Consider the following 21,905-nt stretch of genomic DNA (forward strand, 5'->3'; position numbering starts at 1 on the left):
CCTGTAATACAGCAGTTTCATAATAGCATAAACAAAGAAATACCCTCATGACAAATGAACTGCACTGTAGGAGAGTTAACCAGAGGAGAAGTGTCTCTCATCTCTCCCGTGAAGTGTCTTTGACTTGTTGCTTTTCTTCCTGAGTTTCTGTGCTTCTAGTGTTATTTTGGCTGTTATTAGTGTTATTATTGGCTATCACTGGAAGATTAAGAGACACATCTCTAGCTGATGTTCCAGAAGTAGAAGCTGTTAATTTCATCATTTCTATTGGGAGTGAGTATGTGTGGGTGAGCTTTTTTATCTTTCTTTTCTGAGCAGGGGGAGGGGGGATTTATTTCTTTAAGGCAGATGAAGGATTATTCTTAAAACAGGCAAAAGTGATTTGAGTCTGGTGTAGTACCAGTTTTTAACAGAAAAGCTTATTTGATATTTTAATAGATATAAAGTTGACAGTGTCCCTTTAAGACCTTTTTAAATCACAGGATTTTGTTAAAATCTCTTCCTCTCTCTTACTTGTTTTATACAACATTTTATAGAACCATTTCTAAGCTTTAATTCGTTCAAGAAAATAATGAGCTCACTTCCTTTTTAAGCAGGACAAAAGGAACAAGCTGTTGAATGGTATAAGAAAGGAATTGAAGAACTGGAAAAAGGAATAGCTGTCTTAGTAATTGGTCAAGGTAAGCCAGTTTTGAGTTTTGTGGAACTGATTTTGGTTTATGGCTTCTTTGAAGTGAGAAATCAATATTACTAAACATAGGGGCTAGGAGCAGCCTGCTGTATGAATTACTTCATAAGAATCTTTCTTATTCCTGTGTTAGCTGTAGATGAGCACTGGTCCATTTCTGTGTTCCACCTTAATATTCTGGTCTATATCACATGCAAATCTTGCTCCAAATATTTTCAAGACTCTGCAAAATCATAAGGAGTTCATGAACACTGTTAAGTAAAACACATGATTTCTTATATAACGGGAGTGCCAAAATACTCAGTTTTGATTTGAATTGCTGAAGTTGACAGTTCATGTTCTCACTTATGCAGAATTTTATATTCCCTTCAGTATAATGTAAAAAGCAACCCCCCAATTTGGAACGGCCTGACGTTGTGTTTCTGAGTAACTTTGGCCAAAATAACTGAACATTTCAAACAAAGGAAGAAAGCCATCTCTCTATATGGAAACATTTTAATCTTTAGAGTAGAAGCAGGTATGTACCATAAAATACAGGTGTAGTGAAGGACCTGCTGAGAATTTCTGTCCTCAAAATAATATTATAACTATAATAATAACAACCCAAATCTAAACCTGTAAGTGTTTTTGCAGACTTGCATTTTGCTCCTCAGCTGTGTTTAGAAGTATATGGTGATCTTACTTAGGAGGCAATACCAGTGGCATTTGATAGAACCTGTTTAAATTGTACAGCTTAAAAAAAAAGCTTGACTTGAACAGACAGTATTTCTTAGGAAGTGGTGGTGTTAATGTCTAATTCTGTGTGTTTTGAAATGTAAAGGGACACAGTCAACTGAATTTAAATCTGTTAATTTTGTCAAGATGAATTCTTTCAAATTGTACTTGCCTCTCAGTCACTTTTCAAGCTTTTTAAAAATCTTTTTTTATTTGATTTCTGTTCAGAGAAATGCAGAGACAAGGGACATATTAGCATGAAATTATAGGCAATGTGCAAAGCAGTGTTTGGGTTCCCATCACTCTATAAGCACTATTGGAAAGCAGATAGTGTCAACTAACTTTAAATTCTTGATTAAATAGGAAGCTTTAGTGTTTATTTTCATTCGTTTTATAATGAAGTTCCATAGTGGAGGGGATAGATAAAGGGGTGGGAGGAGGAGGAGGGAAGGCTGGGTATCAGTATTTTGGCACTTAAAGTTAATTTACTGAATTGTGTTTTAACACGGATTTTTCTTTGTAAGGTGATCAGTGTGAACGGGCTCGACGTCTCCAATCTAAAATGATGACAAATTTGGCAATGGCCAAGGATCGGTTGCAGCTTTTAGGTACCAGTTACAATTCATGACTTTGGAAAGTTTGTAATTATTTGCACAACTTCATTTAATGCATTCTTCTAAAATATTACTTTGATTTTTAAAGTAAAGGAGTCATTATCTTTGTAGGGTCTCTTTAATTTAATTTTTAGTTGAGAGTAAGTGCTGTTGATGGATTTCAAAAATGGAATTTCATTACCCGCTTTCAGGTATAAAAGTAACTGAGAAGTCTTTATATTATAGCACACTTGACTCAAAATGAGGAAGTCTTGATTAACTCCTGATGGAGTTTGTTCAGCATTTTTCTGTTAGTAATGTAGTGAAATTTATGATATATTGCTGATCATGGGTGCCAAGTGTGCTTCCTGCAAGTGTAACACTTCATATTCTGTTGATTTTGCTGTCACTTAGATTAACAATTTTCCTTATTATTGGTAAATAACAATAGTGATGGTGATGATGATAATTCTTGAACATCATGTAGACCATAAGGTTGTGAAATTCTAATTTTCTTGATTCTTTTCTAGTAGTGTTCTATTTTAAAATTAGAAGGTCATTTTTTTTCAGAAGCATAGTGTTGTATAGCTTTAGCTTTATTAAAATTAAATGTTGTATTTAAGCTCTTAACAGAGTAAAGGTCCTCCCATCAAGCAACAGAACCATGGCTCTGTGTAGTGCATCCTCTAAATTTAAAACTTTAAAAATGCTTTCAGTTCAGTCAAATTAAAATAAGGATTTCTTTCTTAATTGCTCTTTAAGGGTACACTAACCAATGTACTTGATTTTAACTTGCATATCCTGGCTTTAATCTTACCCTCTTTTGTGTGGAGTTCTACTAACTCCTTCTTCTAGGAGCATATAGAGCAGATGGGAAAACTTGGATTCTTTTCTCCTCTCACACTTCATGGTTCTGTGGTCCTAACTGATGGTTGATAGAGAAGTTGTGACAACCCCAAGGAAGTGAGCTCCTTTTGTGTCCCTTGAGTTCCTAATGTCTTTAGGACAGGAGATGAAAGAGGCATCTGTCTTTTATGCTTTAATACAGATGTTTTTTGCTGCAGTTTTAGTATATGGAGAAAAGATAAGATATTTTCCACTTACTAGGGTTACAGGCTGACTTCTAGAGGTAATATGAACTAGGGAACAATAAGTGATTACCCGCTAACAATCTTTGATAAGGTATGGCTTGTTGCACACATCCTAATGGCAAGTAACTAGAATTTCTAGAGAATTGCTGTTCCTCAAAGCTTGAAGTAACAGTGTTTGTGTTTTGTGGGTAGTGCTTCATCCTTGCTTGTATTACTTTAGTAGTGCTTGAAGTGTTGATAAGTTGCTTACTTGCTATGGTCTGATTGAAAAGAAACAAAGGGTAAAATTCACAAAAAACCCTAAAGTTGAAGTATATTCATCTCTGCTACCTGAACATGTGATCACATGCTATTTGTTTGCTTTGTTCAGAGTGCAGATTGAAAGTTAAACAAATAGAATACTGTTTATTACGTTAGTCGATGTAAAATAATGTTTTAATTTATTTTTAAATTATCAATTTAGTACTTTGTTCTGCCTAGGTTCTTAATTTTTACTGAGGATGTGCTTCATACAATGTACCTAAAAGTGAAGTTTAGATATAAAAGGAACAAGTGAAGTTGTGTGCCCTTTAGGAAGATAAAAGATGTGGTTTGGAGAGATATTTCAATGGCTTGAAATCCCTACAAGTTTGATCATTAGGGTTCTATTTGAGTAATATTTTTATGGTATCTAGCCAACTTTGAAGTATTGACAGCATCTTTTTTTATTATCTTTGTCTGTCATTTTATATGGATTTTGTAGAAATTTAAGGTAATCTAGGATTGAATTCCATGTGCCATTCTAAACACACTTTTAGCCTGTTATTATAGTAACAAATATTTGGAAGTTTTTGAGTGGTGTAAAGATCCTTTTGTAGTTGAATTAAGCATAAAGCTATTACATTACTCTTTAAGCTATTACAGTTGAATGAAGTGATTTTTCCTGTGAATTGAACTCATAAGAGTGTTGTCTGCTAGCTTTGTGGAATTTCTCCCTTTCTTAAGTCAGAATATGCAAGTCCTTTATTGCATTAGCTGAAAGGATAAAACACACCAGACAATAATACCAAATATTTCCTCCTGCTTGCTAGACGGAGATGTGATTACAGACTGCCTAACTCAAATGCCATCCAGTCAGGCAGGTTACATTGGTAGTACATAGACAGTGAAAATTAAATCATACTGATGACAGCTATCCCTTGAAAGTGCTCAGTGTTGTTGGTTTTTTTGTTGTTGTTTTATTTTTTTAAGTGTTGGTACATCAGTGTAAGTTTAAGTTGCATGGTGGGGGTGTTGGACACCACTGGTGAGAGCCTGATGTCTGATCACACCCATGTGTTACCACTGTGTCACCACACCACTGATGCCTTTTAATGTTGGAAGAGGGTGGAGCTACCTAGTATGGATGATGAGTTTTCTGCTTTGAGCCCCGTTTTCATCCCAAGTATAAATTATGTATCTTACTCTGTTTAAGCTGTACTGTGACACAGTCTGAAAGCTGAAGTGATGTGTGTGTTTCAGGTCATCTCAAGGGGACTTGATTGCTTGGATTGTCCATTGACAATTAGCTGTAAGGGGACTTGAAAATTCTTGCATTTGATTTGATGGTGGCCCCCCATTTTTTACATGGTTTAAGGTGTGTTGGTTGTGTGGTTAAACCGTGCTTTGATGGTCTTCACACACCTGGTCTCTCCTGGATGACTGATGACCCATGTTCGAGTCATTACATTTGATGCATTTAGAATGACAGGCGGGTATTAGTTTGCTCCAGTCGATACGCAGAACTTGGCAGCTTGTTGTTCCTAAAGATAGATGGGCAGTGCAATACTATTCAGTTCTAATGCTATTTGTGTTTTACCTATCTGTGTTCTCTCATTTCAGAGAGACTTTCTGTAGCACAGATTTCTGGCACAACAAATGGCTTTCTGTGTATTTAGTGTAGCTTCAGTATTTTGGTTTAATGTATATGACACATAATTCAAATATCTGTCATCAGTATCCTCTTTGGAGTGTATTAATATTTCTCTATTTTGCCTGTATAGGTAGGGTCTTCAATGAACACCTTTTGGAGTATTTCACTTTCTTAGAGGAGATGGTGCTTTTTGCTTCAGGCTTATATTACAGGGTTGCATTTTTTTTAGTAGAAATTAGATTCCTTGATTTCAAGTTCTAGTGTTGCCTAAATAAGACAGTGGCTGCACTGCTGTTTGTTTGGTAGGTTTATGTCAGCATTGTATCATCAAGGTGAAATAATGAATGAGTATCTGTAAATTTTCTGTCAGTGTCTGGAAAAATAGGGAGGAAGCATTTAAATGGAAGATGATGGTATCCTGTAATTCCCTGGAATAATATTTAAAAGCTCAATTCATTTTTGATATTCCAGAGGATCCAGAGCTATACTGTTGTTAAAGAAAGATGATATATTTGCTATTTGAAATTTTATATGCAATACTAAAATGACGTGTTAATAGGTAATGTGATGAGAGGCCTCTGAATTAAAACTGGACAACAGTTGGATTATGTTTTTTCTTTTTTCTTTGGTAGGAGCTCTGGAGTTCCTGAATATAACTAAGCATTGATAATTGTAGAACCCCAGTGTCAAATTGTAGCATTGAAGCAAATAGCATTTCCTGCTAGAAATTTTGTGGTCTTTGTTAAGCTCTGAAATGTTCTCCGAAACTCAGCTGATTATCTAGTATCTTAAAAGTCTATTAATACTAATTTTGCTTCCTAAGCTTTCTTTCTGTTTGGGTTGCATGCACTGGGCAGGGAGTAGACAATTCTGCTGCCTCCTTTTGTAGTGCTGTGTCCACTAAAGTAGTACACTCTCTGCAGTCAGTTGTACTAAAAGGACTTTCCTTACCCTTCTGGAGAGGAAAGCTTATGAGGGTAACTTCTAGGCTGTTCTTGTTTGAGTGACTTTTTTTTGTTTTGTTTTACTCTGACTCTTCAAAGCTTTCAATTTAAAATGAAGTAAACCTTGTGTATATGTACTAATCTTGAACTTTAGCTTTTCATATTTGCCCTTGTCTACCAAGTTTTCATTCTAAAACACATCTTGTTCAACCAAAATGATATTAAGGCATCACTTTACGAGGTGTAAAGAAACTATTCAGGAAAGCTACGCAGTGAGTGATCAGGAGCAGGAAGAAGAAGAAAGGAACAAAGCAGAAAGATTAGAGAAAGATCTGTAATAGGTAAAGAAACCTAAGGAAGGAAGTGCTCATGTTGTACCATCTGCAGGCTCTGAATGGCACTTCTTCCTCCAGCCAGGTTATTTATGGTCTTAATTGTGTACGTTTTCAGTAGAATTTGTCTGCTTTTGCAATATATGCTTTCATGCTACCAGAGGATACCGCTTCTCTAGTTGGCATCTCTTTTCTTGCATCTTCTTGGTAGTGTTATCTCTTGCAGGGGAGAGCAGAAGGAAAAAGGGCAGGGAATGAGAGAGCTTGACAGTGTATGCCTTGTATTCTTACAGACTGTGGTTGGTTTTTAAAACAAGAGGGGTATGTGTGTGAAATAAAGGTGGGAGAGGCAGTAAAGGGCAGGAGTGGTGGCTGGGCTACAAGTAGCCTTAACTTTTCTTTTGTGTTTGCAGCCATTCACCTCTGACTTATGGTTTGGCTGTTTCTCGTTACTTCTCAGAGTTAATTTCATTCTCCTTAATCTTTAGCTTTATAAATATTATATTCAGGTGTTTCTGAAGTTAATTTTCCTAAAGAACACAATTTGCATTGCAATTTCATTGAGTTAATTTCAAGGCAATTAAATATCTAAATAGAGATTCAAAAGACATCGTTGTAATGTGTATATGGTGTTCTGCTTGAACTTTGAAGGTTTCTGTAAAAAGTTAACTGGCTGGTACTACTTAAGTGGAACATTTCTTATGTGGTGAAGTGAGGATCTTTGCACCTGATCAAAAGTAACACCTTGAGGAGAAGTTTCAGAAATGTGTTACCAACATAAACATTTATTAAATTAAATTGGGTTAATCCTGAACATTGTTTTTGAGAAGTAACTGCAATCACTAGACTGGAAAGATTGATGTAATTAACTCAGCCGTAAAGGGCGAGTTTTAAAGCTGTTTTCAGTCGTTCTCATACTAACAGAATTTTCTTACACATTTGCTGAATGTGTAGAATAGATAGAAATATTCCTTTTTATCTTTAACTATAACAAAGCCAAACTTGACATTTCTGTGTTCAACATACATAAATTTTCTTGGTTCATTTTTGGTTTTTGTTTGTTTATTTTGTCCTTTTTCCTCCCTCCCCCTCTGTTCTACTATGTAGAGAAGCTGCAGGCAGTTTTGCAAATTTCCAAGCCGCAAATGGAGGTCTATAATGACAGTACTAACCTGGCATGCCGCAATGGACATCTCCAGTCAGGTGGGTTTGGTTTTACCAGCACCTATTGAGGGGATGTCTCTCAGTTCCTGCTGTATTTCAAGGCACAATAATGCAATGCTATATTCTGGCCCCACCAGCTTTAAAATAAAATTATTTATGTTTCTGTTTTTAAAGTCATTGTATAAAATACATCCCATCCTTTCCATGGCTTTGACAACACTGTTTTATTTTGTAGTACTCAGTTTTCTGTTACAATGACTGAATTCAAATCTATTTACTAAAGCAACATTTCAGAAAATATCTCGTGTAATGTTCTTCAAGGAATTACATTAAACCTGTTTTAGAAAGTGTCAGTGTTGGATATATAGGTTATATGTTGTGCCTGCATTAATTAGCTCTTCCTTTATAATATTGTGAATATGCATTAAGCAACTTTAAATTTCAGGGGGTTTTTATGTGAAGAAAGTGATACACAATTGAAATGAGGGGGGGAATGACAGCAGCTCTTGCATTTTGTCAAAGAATGTTGTTTTAATCCTTTCCCAGAAGACTGAACCAAACTTGCTAAAATAGCAGAAATAAACTTTTTTTGTCCATAAACAGGGTGTAAAGTTGTGGAAGTCCAAGGTTTACCCAAAGTACTGAACTTTTGCAGCTGTGGGATCCCAGTACAGTACCATTAAAGTCAGGCTATTAACAGGCATCTGGATTTCTTAAATGGCTAGTGGCTGTGCTCTTGTGCTTCCTTTTTCTTTTCTGGGGTGTAGGACAAGGGAATGTTTTTTGTAAGAACTTACCAGTAATACAATTTTTTCTTAAAAACAGTGTAAAAAGGTGATTGTGCTTCAATCTGCTAATCATCTTGTTGTTGTTTTTCCTTTATACATGTAAAGCAATGTTTTCATATAGACAGCTCTAATCATTTAGAAACACAAAGTAGATAACAGAATTTCTTAGAAAACTACGAAATCAGTTTGCAGGCTACTTCAGATAAGAGGACTGTTGTCACTACCTGAGAAGGTAGAGGTACTTCAGAGATATTGAGCCACAGGGCTCTGGCATAAGCTTCGTTTTTCTGTCTGTGGAAAGTATTACCTGCCTTGTTGCCTAATCAGGTTGGGCTTTTTAAAAGTTCAGTATTTTATGAAGTATGAAACATGGTCATTCTTGCTTTTAACATAAACAAAGTGTCTTTTTGCCCGTCATTTGGTCTAAAATTACATTGCTTCCTTTTATTTGCCTTTAAAGGCTAGTCTTTACAGATGTTTTTACTTCATAATTTTGTGTAAAATTCTGTTCTCACAGTATGTTGTGCATTTTTTATATTCCCGAAGTGTTACTGATTTGAGATTCTTCATTTTCTCAAGATGACCAATTTACTTGATTCTTACACAAATGACTGCCTATCCCTTCAGCATTTGTGGTTTCCAAACTTACATGAATAGCTAGAGATTTTTCTTTAAAGTTTATCTTCCAGATACAGACTGAGGTTTTCAAGACCTCGTAGAATATAGTATCACCTGCCCTTCAGTTGCAGAGGGCTATGCAGTAACTTGTCTAAAGAGTAATAACAACTAGCCTTGACCCAAACCTTTACTTGGAAATAGTATTAATTTAATATTCATCATTCTCCTTCTCATAGTCTTAAATTAGATGTAAAACAATATGCCTGTATTTCCCCCCCTCAAATGTGCTTGTTTTCCTTTGCATTGTGGATTATTGCTTGCTTTCTTTTTTTTTTTTAAACAAGCTAGGGAAGAAGATTATGCCAGTCTTGTCAAAGGCAGAGTTTGTTTTATGAACTCATTTACTAGTCATGCAATACTTAGAGTATTACAGTAATCCCAGTGTATACCATTTTACGTGTCAATCTCAGCATGATGGATGGCCAGAGAAAGCATTACATATCTGTTACCTCAACATGAATACTGTGCAGCTAGCTAGTATTTTATCTCAGTTTTCACATGGAAGGAGTTGCTGGCCTGTCTTTAATAGAAGACATATACATGCAAAGATTGTCATGGTGCAAAAGTTTTATTTTTAATACCGAAGTTTTCAAAGCAGTTCCCTGAAGCAGAAGAACAAGTAGCAGTAAGATTGTTTTTAACAGCATAATTTGACAAAAGCTGATCTTTGATGTGGCTCTGTCAGTTCAGAAAGGAGAACAGCTGTAATTCCTGGCTTGTGTAGCTGTGCTACCATTGAAAATATCCAGCATGTCCTTCTTAGTTGCTGGAGTTTTCTCTTAAGTAGCTTTTATTATTTGCATCTACCTATTTGAAAAATCTGAATTGAATTTTTGAAGAATTGCAAATTTGGGGGGCTACTGTGAATGCTGATCCTGAATAATGATCAGTCTTGTAATTGCCGCAAGTTTAAAGCGGCAATTCAAAGTTTTTTGGGGTTGTTGTTTTTTTAAAACGAAACTACATGCATAATGTTACAGATAATTTTAGACTAGTAGTTTTTTCTTCCAACTTGGTGTCCACAGACTATGTACAGTAACTTGTTTTAGTCCCTTTATATTATTTATCAATAGGCAGATGTAGGGAATTTCTGAGGAATATCCCCTGATAATTTTTAAGATGTCACAACTAAAGACTGGAAATGGTTTTGCAGTACTGGAATTGCTGCTGTTAATTTGAATTTAAACTTTCTTTTGGGTCCTTAAGAAGTTAGAGACTAGCAGAAGCTTGTTTACTGACATGTGCTTTAATCTGGTTGAAATACAGAAAAGAAAATATAATGGATTTGCTTTTTAGATATATAAAGGCTGTTGTTATATTAAATAAATGAGCTACAGCTGCATAATTCTAAGACTGTTTTTGCAATTCTAGGTATTTAATTTAATCAAGCTTCTCTTAGATTTGTTCAAACACATTTGTACTTTAAAACCAGTTTAATATAGTATCTATGTAATATGCTAACTTTTAACATTTCTTTCTAAGGGAGTCTGAAATTGGGCACCTTTGTTTGCAGCTTATCACAATTAAACCAATAGAAAGCCCCAGACAAAATTTTGCTACTTTGCTTGTTTGTAACTTATGTTGTGTGTGTATTTGGATGGCAAATGAAAATTGCAGGGATGCTTTCAGGACCAGACAGCTATTATGTCTGTGTAATCCAGTGGTGTTAGCCTAGAGCTATAAAGTAAATTATTCTGTCCAGAATTAGAGAGTAAAATCAAACTGATTAAGCATCCATTACTAGCCTATATGAAGTAGACAGCTGAACTGTTCAGTGTTTCAGATACACTTGAAAAAATTCCGTGGTGTCTCTTTGTGATGAGAACATGTTTTAGGTACTTCCTTATTGTTTTAAACAGAACAGTGAAACATTTGGCAAAAGGCTGCTGGAGATATTATGAAGACATAAAAGTCATTTGCTATGTATTTCCCATCTTTCAGTAGACAACAGAAATGGATAAGAAATGTGTCTGGGGGGTTTTGCATTTGTTACGGCAAAATATGCATCTTGTGTAATGGAACAGTAGGAGCTGTCTGACATGATGTTCACTTAAATACGTCATGCTTTAGAAATAGATAAACTTTAGATATACTGTAATTCTGAACGATTTGATAACATTTTTATTTGTTACTTCAATGAAAATTTGCATATAAAATGAAGCTTCCCTCTGGGATTGACATTCAACAAACAACTACGTTCAGGAGCTCTTCATCTGTGCTTCTTTATGTGCTGCCTATCAGGACTGACAACAAAACCTGTAAACTTACCAGTCTTGAGTCCTGGAGGTGTAGTTAGAGTAAATCATAATTTGTATTAAACTTTGTCTCTTTTCCCTTCCTTCTTCCCTGTTTCCAACTTCCTGAAGTACTCCTTACCTGTGCAATTTTATGACCCTCAAAATTGCAGTATCCATGTACTGTTCTCAATGTGTGGGAGTAGTTCTGGGAGAGTGAGATAATTGAGCAGCATATTAGGGTGAAGGACATGGAGAAAAACTAATTTAGGTTTTTGAAGCCTTCTCACGTTGACTTCAAGCCAGCTGTGCAAATGAGGTTGAGATGGGCTTAAAAAAAACCCAACCAAGCTGAGTGCCACCTTTTGATTAAATTGGACCAGTCAAAGTGCTGAGTAGCTAGATGTGTTAATAGAGTCATATACTGGTTTTTGAACTTGAAAGTTACTGAGTATGCCTAATTTTAAAGAGTTTTTGACTTGGAAATTCCTGTGCAGGAATGACTAAGTATCCAGCTCTGGAGCTCTCTGTGTTTTAGTCAGTAGCCAGTTTTGATGGTTTTTCTTGTTTTCTTTTTGGTTTGTTTATTTGCTTTTAAGAAGAAACATGCTACAGGTAAATATATTTATATTCTTCCAGTTGCTTTGTTTCTTGCATGTTAATACATCTGCATTGTTTATTATGACCCCTGCAGAGTTTCTGTAATTCTAAAAAGGGATAGATTTGTGACTGAAAAAACGCTTTAGAAACTTTTTCACTGAGTTGTTAAGGATACCTGCAGGCTGTGTAGAGATTTGGTCCTGGTAGTATCTTTAAAGAGGCTGAGAATATAGAAATAATTAATTGATCCTTCCATTATACTGTTTGACTGTATTCTTTGAGATTTTTAAACACAACATTTAAAATTACGAGGCTTTTTGCTTAAAGTATTTTTCATTGAACTGCAATGTTATAAGTTAAAAATTTTTCATAGAGTCACTAATTTCTGTAAAAATCCGAGTTCTTTGGCCTGTTCCTTAAGCCTAGCAGGTCAAATTGAGTTGCAAGTTTCTACAATCCCAGTGAAGACACATGTAGCTGAAATCTGTTTTGAGCTTCCTTACCTCTGATGCCTGATTTCTCTTAGCTAATCAAAAGATTCCTTACTTCTTTTAAAAGGATATAAAATAAGACAGTATTTATAGTTTGCATCGCAGACAACAGTACTGTACTAGACAGTTTCCAGTAGTGTATTCCCACCACAAAAAATACCCTAATGTAAAGCTATGCTCTAATCATTAACCAGCCTGACCGACCTGCCTGCTTGCTGTATCACCTTCTTACCTCTTAATCTCTGATTTGATATTTTACACTTGCCATTTCTGTGCCAAGGAACTTTATTATATCGTGTATCCCATACAGAGAATGTAGACATCAAGTGCTGTCTTGTTTACTCTGGATCAAAATGGCTTTTTCTAGTTTGATGACCTGTGGCCAATATTTCAAGCTTATCTGTCACCTAATTTGAGACGTTCCAGCTTCATCATAAAGGTGAATAAGTAGTATGAGTGGAATGTCTGGTGATGTGTAAATATATTTTAAGACTCAATTTTAAATGTAGGAAGGTAAGCTCCTTCAGGGTTGTCTATTCAGAATTTACTTACACCTCAAGATTCCTAAAGTGAAAGCGAGTTGAAAGAAAAAACACCTGACAGACACTTGCAAGTATAACTACTACTATGACTTTTCCAGATTAAAATGTGTTGGTGAAGCTTCTGTGTGGAAAGTGCTAGATAATGTTAGCTGGCATCCAATTAACTAGCCTGCTAACATCACTTGAAGAATCAATACTCTGAAACTAAAGGCTTGAAATTTGGGGGTTATTGTAATGATTATTTTTAAGAGTTGTTGAGAAAGAAGACAGCAGAACACGAGCCAGAAGACTTTGCATCATAAGGAATAGATGGAATTCTTCCCTCATCAGGAATAAGTTATCTCTGGCTTTTCTAAGATGGTTAACTAGGGTTTGTTTTGAGAGCTCCTAAAAACTAGAATTTTAACTGTAGGTGAAAGCAGTCATCAATATCCCCTTAAAAACTGTAAACCTCTTTAGAAATGTGCATTTTTCTTCTATTATGCAATATTATGTATTTCAACAATTCTATTTTCTAGTTGCAGTTGATGATAAAAGTACAACTGCTGCAAATGTTCTTATGACACTGGTTTTCTTTATAGAAAGTGGAGCAGTTCCAAAAAAGAAGGACCCCTTAACACACACGAGTAATTCCCTTCCTCGTTCAAAGACTGTTGCAAAAACCGGATCCACAGGCCTTTCAGGTCACCACAGAACGCCCAGCTACAGTGGGGTATCATCATCTGTGTCTAGACCAGCACCTAACGCCACACCTTCAGCTCACAAGGTATAGTGAGGATAAATATGGAAGTATACACTTGAATAATCAAGTGTAAATTCCAGAAGAAGCTTTGGATTTAATACCTTAATTGCAGTGTTGTAACAATAGAGAGTTTTTTGGAAAAAAACCTGAAACTGCTAGTTTTTAGCCAGGCCTCTTGAGGTATGCTGCAGAGTGGATTTTAGAAGTTGGAGGGCGTCAGTTGGGTGCATGGGCAAGAGGATTTTAAGTATAATCACAGTAATAAATACTACTTGTTTTTAAAATTGCATGGGAAGCTGAGTGAAAGTTACCTAGAAGAAAAATAAATAGAGAAGTATGTAAAAGATGGAGAGATAAACCTCTTACTCCAGAACAATAAGATCTTTCCCCCTGCATGTTCTTCTCTTCCAAAGCTTATATGCATGCACAGGTTGTTTTGCAGCCACATTGAAAAGCAAATTATGGTTAGGCTGGGACTGAAACACAAAAGTAAATCTATAGTAAGAATACAGAAAAAGACAGCATTTCTGTCAATACATCTTTTTCCCTTCCATCTTATTACCCAGTAAAGTAGAATAAAGAGCCAAATGGACTGAACATAACCGTTCTGTTAAAACCTGATTGTTGCTATAATATAATATGAAGACTTTTAAGTGGCCTATTACAAAATATGACAGCAGTAGGAATTCTTGCTTACAGATACTGAGAACTTGAGATGGTTTGTGGTGCTTATTTCCAGAGTATGCTGGGGGAAAATACTGTAGTTAAATAAATGAGTTATCAAACAAAAAGCTCAAACCTCCTTCACTACTGGAGCCTAAGATATTCTTCTCATGCTGACTAATATGATAGTATGATTTGTAGCAAAATACAGCATTAGAATATTAGGTATTTGTTAAGACATTGTTTTACTGGAGCAAATAAAATATAGATCTTATTTTGTTTAACACTACACTTTCAAAGTATTAATGTGGAGTTGGTTCTTTTGTTCCCTTCCCCCCCTCTCCAGGCTGCTCCTAAAAATAGCAGAACAAATAAACCTTCTACTCCAACCACTGCTCCTCGAAAAAAGAAAGACACAAAGATATTTAGAAATGTGGACAGCAATCTTGCTAATCTTATCCTAAATGAAGTTGTTGATAGGTAAGTAGGAAGAGTAGTAGGCTTGTCGATCCAGAAATCAGTTTTGCATTCAGTACAATCTTGGTCCACTTGGAATGAAATTAGTAGTTCTACTGTGTTGGATTTTTTTGGAGGAATTTTTGGATGGGGTGGTTTTATTGTTACTTTGGCAAAAGGATGTTTTAAAATACTTAACAATATCAGTTGTAGATTTTCTCAGAAGGGTTCTGTATAAATAGTCAAATGCATTAAATTAGTCAGCTGCAGCTGAAAGAGTATCTCATTGTTAGACTAATTAGTATTCCATTTCTTTGTTAGTGGGCCAGCTGTGAAGTTTGATGATATCGCAGGACAGGAGCTGGCTAAACAAGCTTTGCAAGAGATTGTTATCCTTCCTTCTCTTAGACCTGAGGTAAGCAACTGGGTCTTGTTATCAATCTGCAACAGGATCAAAGAAATGTGCTTCACACGTGAAATGATGATTCTTGAATCCTGTTTTGCTTCTTATGATTGCTATGGGTAGCTGTGGGGTCCGAGTCATTTTGGAAAAGAAGAATATAGAATTTATGTGTTAAAATACTACCATATAATTCCTTGTCTTCTGGATAATCTGTGTTGCAGAAAGCAACTGGAGCAAGGAAATAAAGGAACCCCCCCAAAAAACTCAAGCCCAAAACAAATCAGCAAACCACAAACCCCTAAAGAAACCAAACAAAGCCACAACATCCCCACAACCCCATAAAACAAACAAATAGCAAAAGCAAACAAACAAAATTCTCACCATTTGTCAGGCTGACTGTTCCAGATAGCTATAGCTGTGTGTCCAACCCTATATGGCCATGTAAAGGACAAAGCCCACAACTAGAAGGGTGAAATGGGAGAGATTTGTATAGGTAAATTAGGTCGTGACTCTATCTGATTTGGAAAATGTTATTGTTACTGTGGTTGTCCTCTCTGTGAGGATGTTGAATAGTTTATTCACAGATGGAGAGGATGCAAAAAAGTGTACTGAACAAACAAATACACTGAAATATATAACATTTGAGAGCAAATTTCTTTGCTTGACTGTATGGAAGTTGATCATTTAGGCTTTTATTTATCATAGATGGTACCTCAACTACTGCGACTGCCTAGATTCAGGCCTAGTCTACATACTTCTGGAATTTTCTGAGCTACTTTTAAGAAAAAATTAAATTGGTAATTTTCTGAAGCTGAACTTACTAAAAGTTGCAGTACTTTTGAGGAAATTGCATGCAATGATTTCCTGCAGTGCTCTCATGAGACCCCACCTGGAGTGCTGTGTCCAGTTCTGGGGTCCCAGCATAGGGAGGGTATGGACCTGTTGGAGCAAGTCCAGTGGAAGGACACCTAGATGATCAGAGGGCTGGGAGCACCTCTCCTGTAAGGAATGGCTGAGAATTTGAGTTGTTGAGCTTGGAAAAGAGAGGGCTCCAGGTTGACCTTATTACATTATTTCAGTACCTGAAGGAAACCTAGAAGAAAACTGATGAGGAACTGTGACAGAACAAGGGAAAATGGCTTCAAACTGAGACTAGGTTTAGATTTGGCTATTAGGAAGAAATTATTCACACTGAGGATGAGAGACACTAGAACAGATTGCCCAGAGAAGTTGTAGATACCCCATTCTGGAGTTTTCCAAAGCCAGATTGGAAGGGGCTTTGAGCAGTATGGTGTAGTGGAAAATGTCCCTGCCCATAACAGGGAAGTTGGAAGCAGATGATCTTCCAAGTCCCTTCCAACCTAGCCCTAATTTACGATTCTGTGATGATTGAAGAAAAATTGCTGTTTGTACTTCTTGTTTCCTTGTGGGTCTCATTTGTTACGTGTACAGGTGACTTGAGTTGCTCTGTGGTTTTCCCCTTAATGCAGCTACTGGTTTTGAAGTAGCATAGGGAAGAAACCCTAAACCTGGCACAGCATAGGAGCTGTAAGGAGAACAAAGCTTTGTGTGCTCAGATGTTGTTATGCAGAAGGAAGATGTCATTACAACATCTCTGTTACTACAGTGCCATAGTATATCAAGTGTGTTGTTCAGTGACACCAGTACTGTGAGCTGGGTGGGAAGGATTTGGAGATGGGAGGCTTGGAGTAGCTTTTCCAATTACGTGGTATCTTCGATAAGGTTGTCTCATATTACTGTAGCTAGCAATGGGCCTGACCTTGGTGTAGGTTGAGATTGAATAAGGACAGAGAATCCCATGAATTTTTAACTTTCCCTTGGAAGTAGAGAGGGTTGGTTTTATTCCTTGTAAATGAACACAGTAGACATGACAACTATGGGGGGGATACTTAGTAAATTTACACTAATTCAGTTTTAACGAGTTTTGAACTCAAATTCATATTTAATAAGCCGCTGGTATTTTTGTAGGAGAGCAAAGGTTGAGGTACATAATCTGGAAAGATTGGCTGCAACTGTTTCAGTGGTAAGATGCTAATGGAATGGTAGCAGTTAGTTCAGACCATGTTCAGTACAATTAGCCTGTTACACAAAGCTTTCCGTTTTTGTTATCTGAGTAATAAATGTCAGTGCAGCTGAACTGTAGGTGATGATCAAGGTGAGGAAGAGTTACAGATTTGATCTGAGCTGTGTGAAAATGGTGGAACTCTCCGAGAACTATTTCAAACAAAAGAAGTCAGACAAAAAATGCACATGGTGGTATGCAGCGTGAAAAGTAGAAACACTGGAGTGTTCACTTGGTGAATAGCTGGGTAACTACTTTAGGGATCAGAGTCAAGCACAAACAAAATGCTGTGGATGATGAAATGGAGCTATTTATTGTCATAGATACTGTGGAAAGGAGTGCCTGCTGACAATGCTGTTTACACATGGGATGTATATGAGATACCCTCCTATTGCTTTTGCTTGTTTATTGGAATTCTTGGAAGCTGGAAGGGAGGGGGTGAGTGTGAGACCAAAAGAGAAACTCTGAAACTTTTGAGGGAAGGGGGTATAGACAAAGTGCTAGAGAAAACAGGCAAGAGTAATAACTAAAAGTTATGCATTCTGTGAGAATTTGTAGACTTGCTGGCTGTGATGCTACATATGGTGGGGGCAATTTTATGGAGTAGGAAAGATGAATCTAGTGCAAAGTGAGAGAGAGGAGATGAGTATCAGTGGCATAGAGAGAGTAGGTGGTTGTTAAGTAATATTTTAAATCATTTAGTTGAAAGCTTGTCTTCTCAAGTTTCATTTAATAAGGAAAGATGAAGGAGTTCTTCCATATGGAGTTAGTAAGAACACTACTTTAGCTTTCCTACTGTACACCTGCATTACTCCTTTTTTAACTGGAACTGATGCTTTAAACTTGATTAGGCTAGTCTGTCTTGTGGAAAGTGTTTTAAACTGCTTTCACAGTGCATCCAGGCACAGAACGATTAGAACATAATTTAGCTGCTGTGTGGGAAACAATAGTGGTGTGCATTAGGTCAAGTTACTAACAGCATGTAGTTCTCTCAAAGCCTGGACTGTTGTGGCACTCACTGCTACTGTTACTATATCAGTGCTGGCCGGTGTCCTCAGTCTTAAACCATTCTCTTACAAAGGTAAAGCAACATTTTATTCAGGTCTTTGATGATAACACATGATGATGTCCTTTTCAGTTATTTACAGGTCTGAGAGCTCCCGCACGTGGTTTATTGCTGTTTGGCCCACCAGGAAATGGAAAGACAATGTTGGTGAGAAAATGACTTCATGCATGAGTTGGTGGGCTTAAAATGTAACCACAAGGGGTGGCTTTCAGTTTGGGGCTTGGACTAATAGTACATTCTTACAGTATGTGTATTATGGTGTCATTTTATATATAAAAATGCAAAAATGTTCTTAACTGTGGATTTTATGGAGGGAATTGCTAAACTGTTCTCTCTTTAATTATTTTCTTTATGACAAGTAATATTTTAAAACTTAAACCAGGAAGTCCAGGTTTCATTTTCAGAGAGAGCAAAAGGAAGTGGGTTAATTGTTTTGTACAGCAGTGATTAACCAGAAATTTTCTGCTCTCCACTGAAACATACTAGAAGTACATTTTGGAACTGGGGAGCGAGCACAGTAGCAAAAGAAGGGATTGTCTCACTGACACACTGCTGTGCAGAGTGTAAGGACTGTGGAAGTGCCTGGCCACAGCTTTTGTTCTCAGCTTGATGTGCTAGATCCAGGGAACTGGAGTGCTGTGTCTGTGCATCAGGCAGGGAGCATCGAGTGTCCTGATGCAGCTGAGCCAGGCACATCGTCCTGATCACATGGTGTGGCTGCAGCTGCACACTCTGCTGACACTGGAGCTGGATCAGCTCTGAAGTGCAGGAGTGGGAATGTAGAGCAGCTCATGTAGGCTCATCTGTTATGTTTGACATACTGGAATATAATTGCTAGTCACTAAAATTAGACTCTATAAGCAGGGAATAATTTTCCTGAATGTGGTGAAACTGTTAAAGAAGAGAGTAGTTTGAATGAGCATTCCAGCTGATTATTTGCCCTAGCTTTCCTCTAAAAACAGCTTTTGCATAAATAAATGAGGGGAAAAAACACTGTAATTTTTTTATGTGATTTGATGTGATTTTTATGTGATTTGATGCCTTAAACTACTTCCCTGAATTAGTTAAAACTGGCTTAGATGTCTATTCAGGATAAATTGAAAGGAAATGGAGACTTTTATTCTTCTGAAAGCAAGTTGTAGTTGGCTATAGAGCTAATGGGATTAGAGAAGTCTATGGGAGTCTATTCATTTGACTGCATAGCCATTCTCATTTTAAGTGGCCTGGACAGAAGTTTTCTGTTCCATTTACAAGGTGCTCCCTTTGAAGAAATAGGGGAAACTGTCCATCAGGACATGAGTGGTCACTATAGATGCAGAGAACTATCTTCAATATGATAGTTTTTAAAAGTACTTTTGTTCTTCCCCCCTTTCCTAGGCCAAAGCAGTCGCTGCAGAATCAAATGCTACTTTCTTTAACATCAGTGCAGCGAGCCTGACTTCAAAATATGTAAGTAGTGGCTGTAAATTAGATCGATTGGAAAACACCCATGCTTTAATTGGGGCTTAAGAAAACCATAGACTTCTGATGAGACCTTGGTGAACTGTTTGCCTATAATGAAAACAGTTTTTAAAAAATTACTTGTGAAGTTAAAAAATTTTGGTTTGTGCTTCTGGTAAATCAATGTCAAAGGTTTTTTTCAGCTCAGCAATGGCACTGGCAGTAATGCAGATGGATGATTGTGGGGTTTTTCATCTTTAAAAAGTGAGTTAGTTGAGTCCTAGCTCTCTTTCAGTGTGGTAATTTAGGTACCAAAATCTCTTAGCAGTTAACTCAGTTGTGATAATAAGAGAAGTTGCAGTCGTCTTCTTAAGATGTAAACAATACCGTCTGTATGGAGCCAGTGATAATCTGAATATGTATAAATGGACTAAGTGTGATTGGTTGCCAGCAAGATTTTCTGGGTCCTTCTGTTAGCTGTCTTGTAGTAAAAATTTTTAATCCCCTAAAAAGCAGTTTATTGTTATTTTAGGTTGGTGAAGGAGAGAAACTGGTGCGTGCTCTATTTGCAGTAGCCAGAGAACTTCAACCTTCTATAATTTTTATTGGTAAGACCTTAGATGTTAACTTTTATTTACTTTCTTAAATAGTCTTGCTTACCAAAGATTAGTAAGTAATTAACTATTGGAATAGTTGGGTAAATTTATTTTGAGTAATTCTGCAGTTCAGGACAATTGTCTCAGGTATGACCTGCTGGCCAATCAGTAGTTCATATAAAGCATGTCAGATTACTGTTATATTATTTAGGTGGTGCTAATAGTGGGAAGAGGTGCTCTCGAAAAATACTGTACTTCATTTACGGAGTAAATCTGTTAAATTTCAAACGTGAAAATGTGTTTTGCTTGTCCTGAGTAGCAGTTTATCATCAGAGAGATGATTTTTTTATTTTTTTCCACCCCTCGTGTGTGCTTGGCATTACCTATTCAAAGGCCAACACATCACTCAAGTTTTTAAACTTTCCTAAGATCTGTCAGTCTCCTAAAGGATGAAGATCTGGTCTTGTTTAATAGAACCTTCTATTAGCAAAGGAGCTTAGGCAAATCCAAAAACTTTGATGTATGCTTAACTAAGATGTTTTTCTTTGTTTTTTAGATGAAGTTGATAGCCTTTTGTGTGAAAGACGAGAAGGTGAACATGATGCTAGCAGGCGTCTAAAAACAGAATTTTTAATTGAATTTGATGGTGTAAGTATTTAGTCTTATTATTATTGGATTTAGCTAAATTGGCTAATGTAGTGGGTGCCAGTACAACCTGTAGGTGAGTTACAAAGGGTTTGGCTGCTGGGGCTTAGCTCAGCCTCCCTACCACCTCACCATAATTGGCAAACAGCTTTTTTTGGTTGTTCTTCATTTTCTACCTGCTTACTGTGGTATTCCTGAAGATGCAGGCTGGACTGAAAAGTAGCAATCTGGAGATGAGCTGTAATAATGTGTTGGAAGATTATGGACAGAGAAGAAAGGATAACAGATGGCAGTAGTAAAGGAGCTGTGAGGACAACTGTTCTTACAGGGCAAGAGGGACATTTGAGGGTCACGGAGAGTTGAATCCATGTTTGCAATTGCATAGCTTGATGAGTCACTTCTCTTTATTCTGGCAAAGCAAAAGAAGATTAAATGACTTTTAAATAGTTTTTGGTTTCAAAGGAATTTGTGTCACAAGCATGCAATGTCAAGGGGTGAGACTTCAGGGATAAGGATTTCAAACAGGCTAGTTCAGATTATATATATATAAGCATGTATAGGTATCTCATGTATATGCAGCTCTGCTGATACATCTTAGTACACCTTTTATCGAACTATAACTTTTTTATTGGCATCATAAGCTAGAGAAGACACAATCCAGTAAGAAGCATTTAATGGCATGAATGCCATTATGGAACTGGATTTCATAGTGGAACACACACACACAAATGAGTATCAGAATATTGTTCTGTCACAGCACTGTTCTTGTATTGAATAATTTTAGTTTTTGTTCCATTAGTGCAATGGAATATTGCTACAGTGGTGAAGCAACAGTAATGAGGTACAGAAGGAGCAGATACCAACATGGAGAGACAGGGAGATTGGGAAAAACTCCAAAATGAAAGAATCAGGACAAATAATGCAATGTAACTTTGATATGCAGAAATGATTACACACACATGCAGAGTTTTCCCTTAAAATGAAAAGGGAAAAATAAGCATAATGCAATGTTTGCTGACTTAATATTTAAGGTGTACGTATGTCATACAGTATTTTTGAGG

The 21,905-nt window shown here is 36.6% G+C and overlaps 1 protein-coding gene across 4 annotated transcripts in view; it reads left to right on the forward strand.

Moving 5' to 3' along the window:
* SPAST (spastin) overlaps positions 1 to 21,905 on the forward strand; it is a 34,209-nt gene that overhangs the window by 3,866 nt on the left and 8,438 nt on the right. Inside the window, exons 2-11 of one of the 4 annotated variants that reach the window (XM_014889870.2) lie at positions 594 to 680; positions 1,927 to 2,010; positions 7,361 to 7,456; positions 13,332 to 13,516; positions 14,502 to 14,635; positions 14,933 to 15,026; positions 18,236 to 18,310; positions 19,541 to 19,612; positions 20,136 to 20,211; positions 20,756 to 20,847. In XM_014889870.2, coding sequence (XP_014745356.1) covers positions 594 to 680; positions 1,927 to 2,010; positions 7,361 to 7,456; positions 13,332 to 13,516; positions 14,502 to 14,635; positions 14,933 to 15,026; positions 18,236 to 18,310; positions 19,541 to 19,612; positions 20,136 to 20,211; positions 20,756 to 20,847 — 995 coding nt within the window. The remainder of the gene's footprint in view (positions 1 to 593; positions 681 to 1,926; positions 2,011 to 7,360; positions 7,457 to 13,331; positions 13,517 to 14,501; positions 14,636 to 14,932; positions 15,027 to 18,235; positions 18,311 to 19,540; positions 19,613 to 20,135; positions 20,212 to 20,755; positions 20,848 to 21,905) is intronic. The other 3 variants (XM_014889872.2, XM_014889873.2, XM_014889874.2) reach the window with 3 other exon arrangements.

The sequence above is a fragment of the Sturnus vulgaris genome, chromosome 3, assembly GCF_052056855.1.
Source record: "Sturnus vulgaris isolate bStuVul1 chromosome 3, bStuVul1.hap1, whole genome shotgun sequence".
Classification (NCBI taxonomy): domain Eukaryota; kingdom Metazoa; phylum Chordata; class Aves; order Passeriformes; family Sturnidae; genus Sturnus; species Sturnus vulgaris.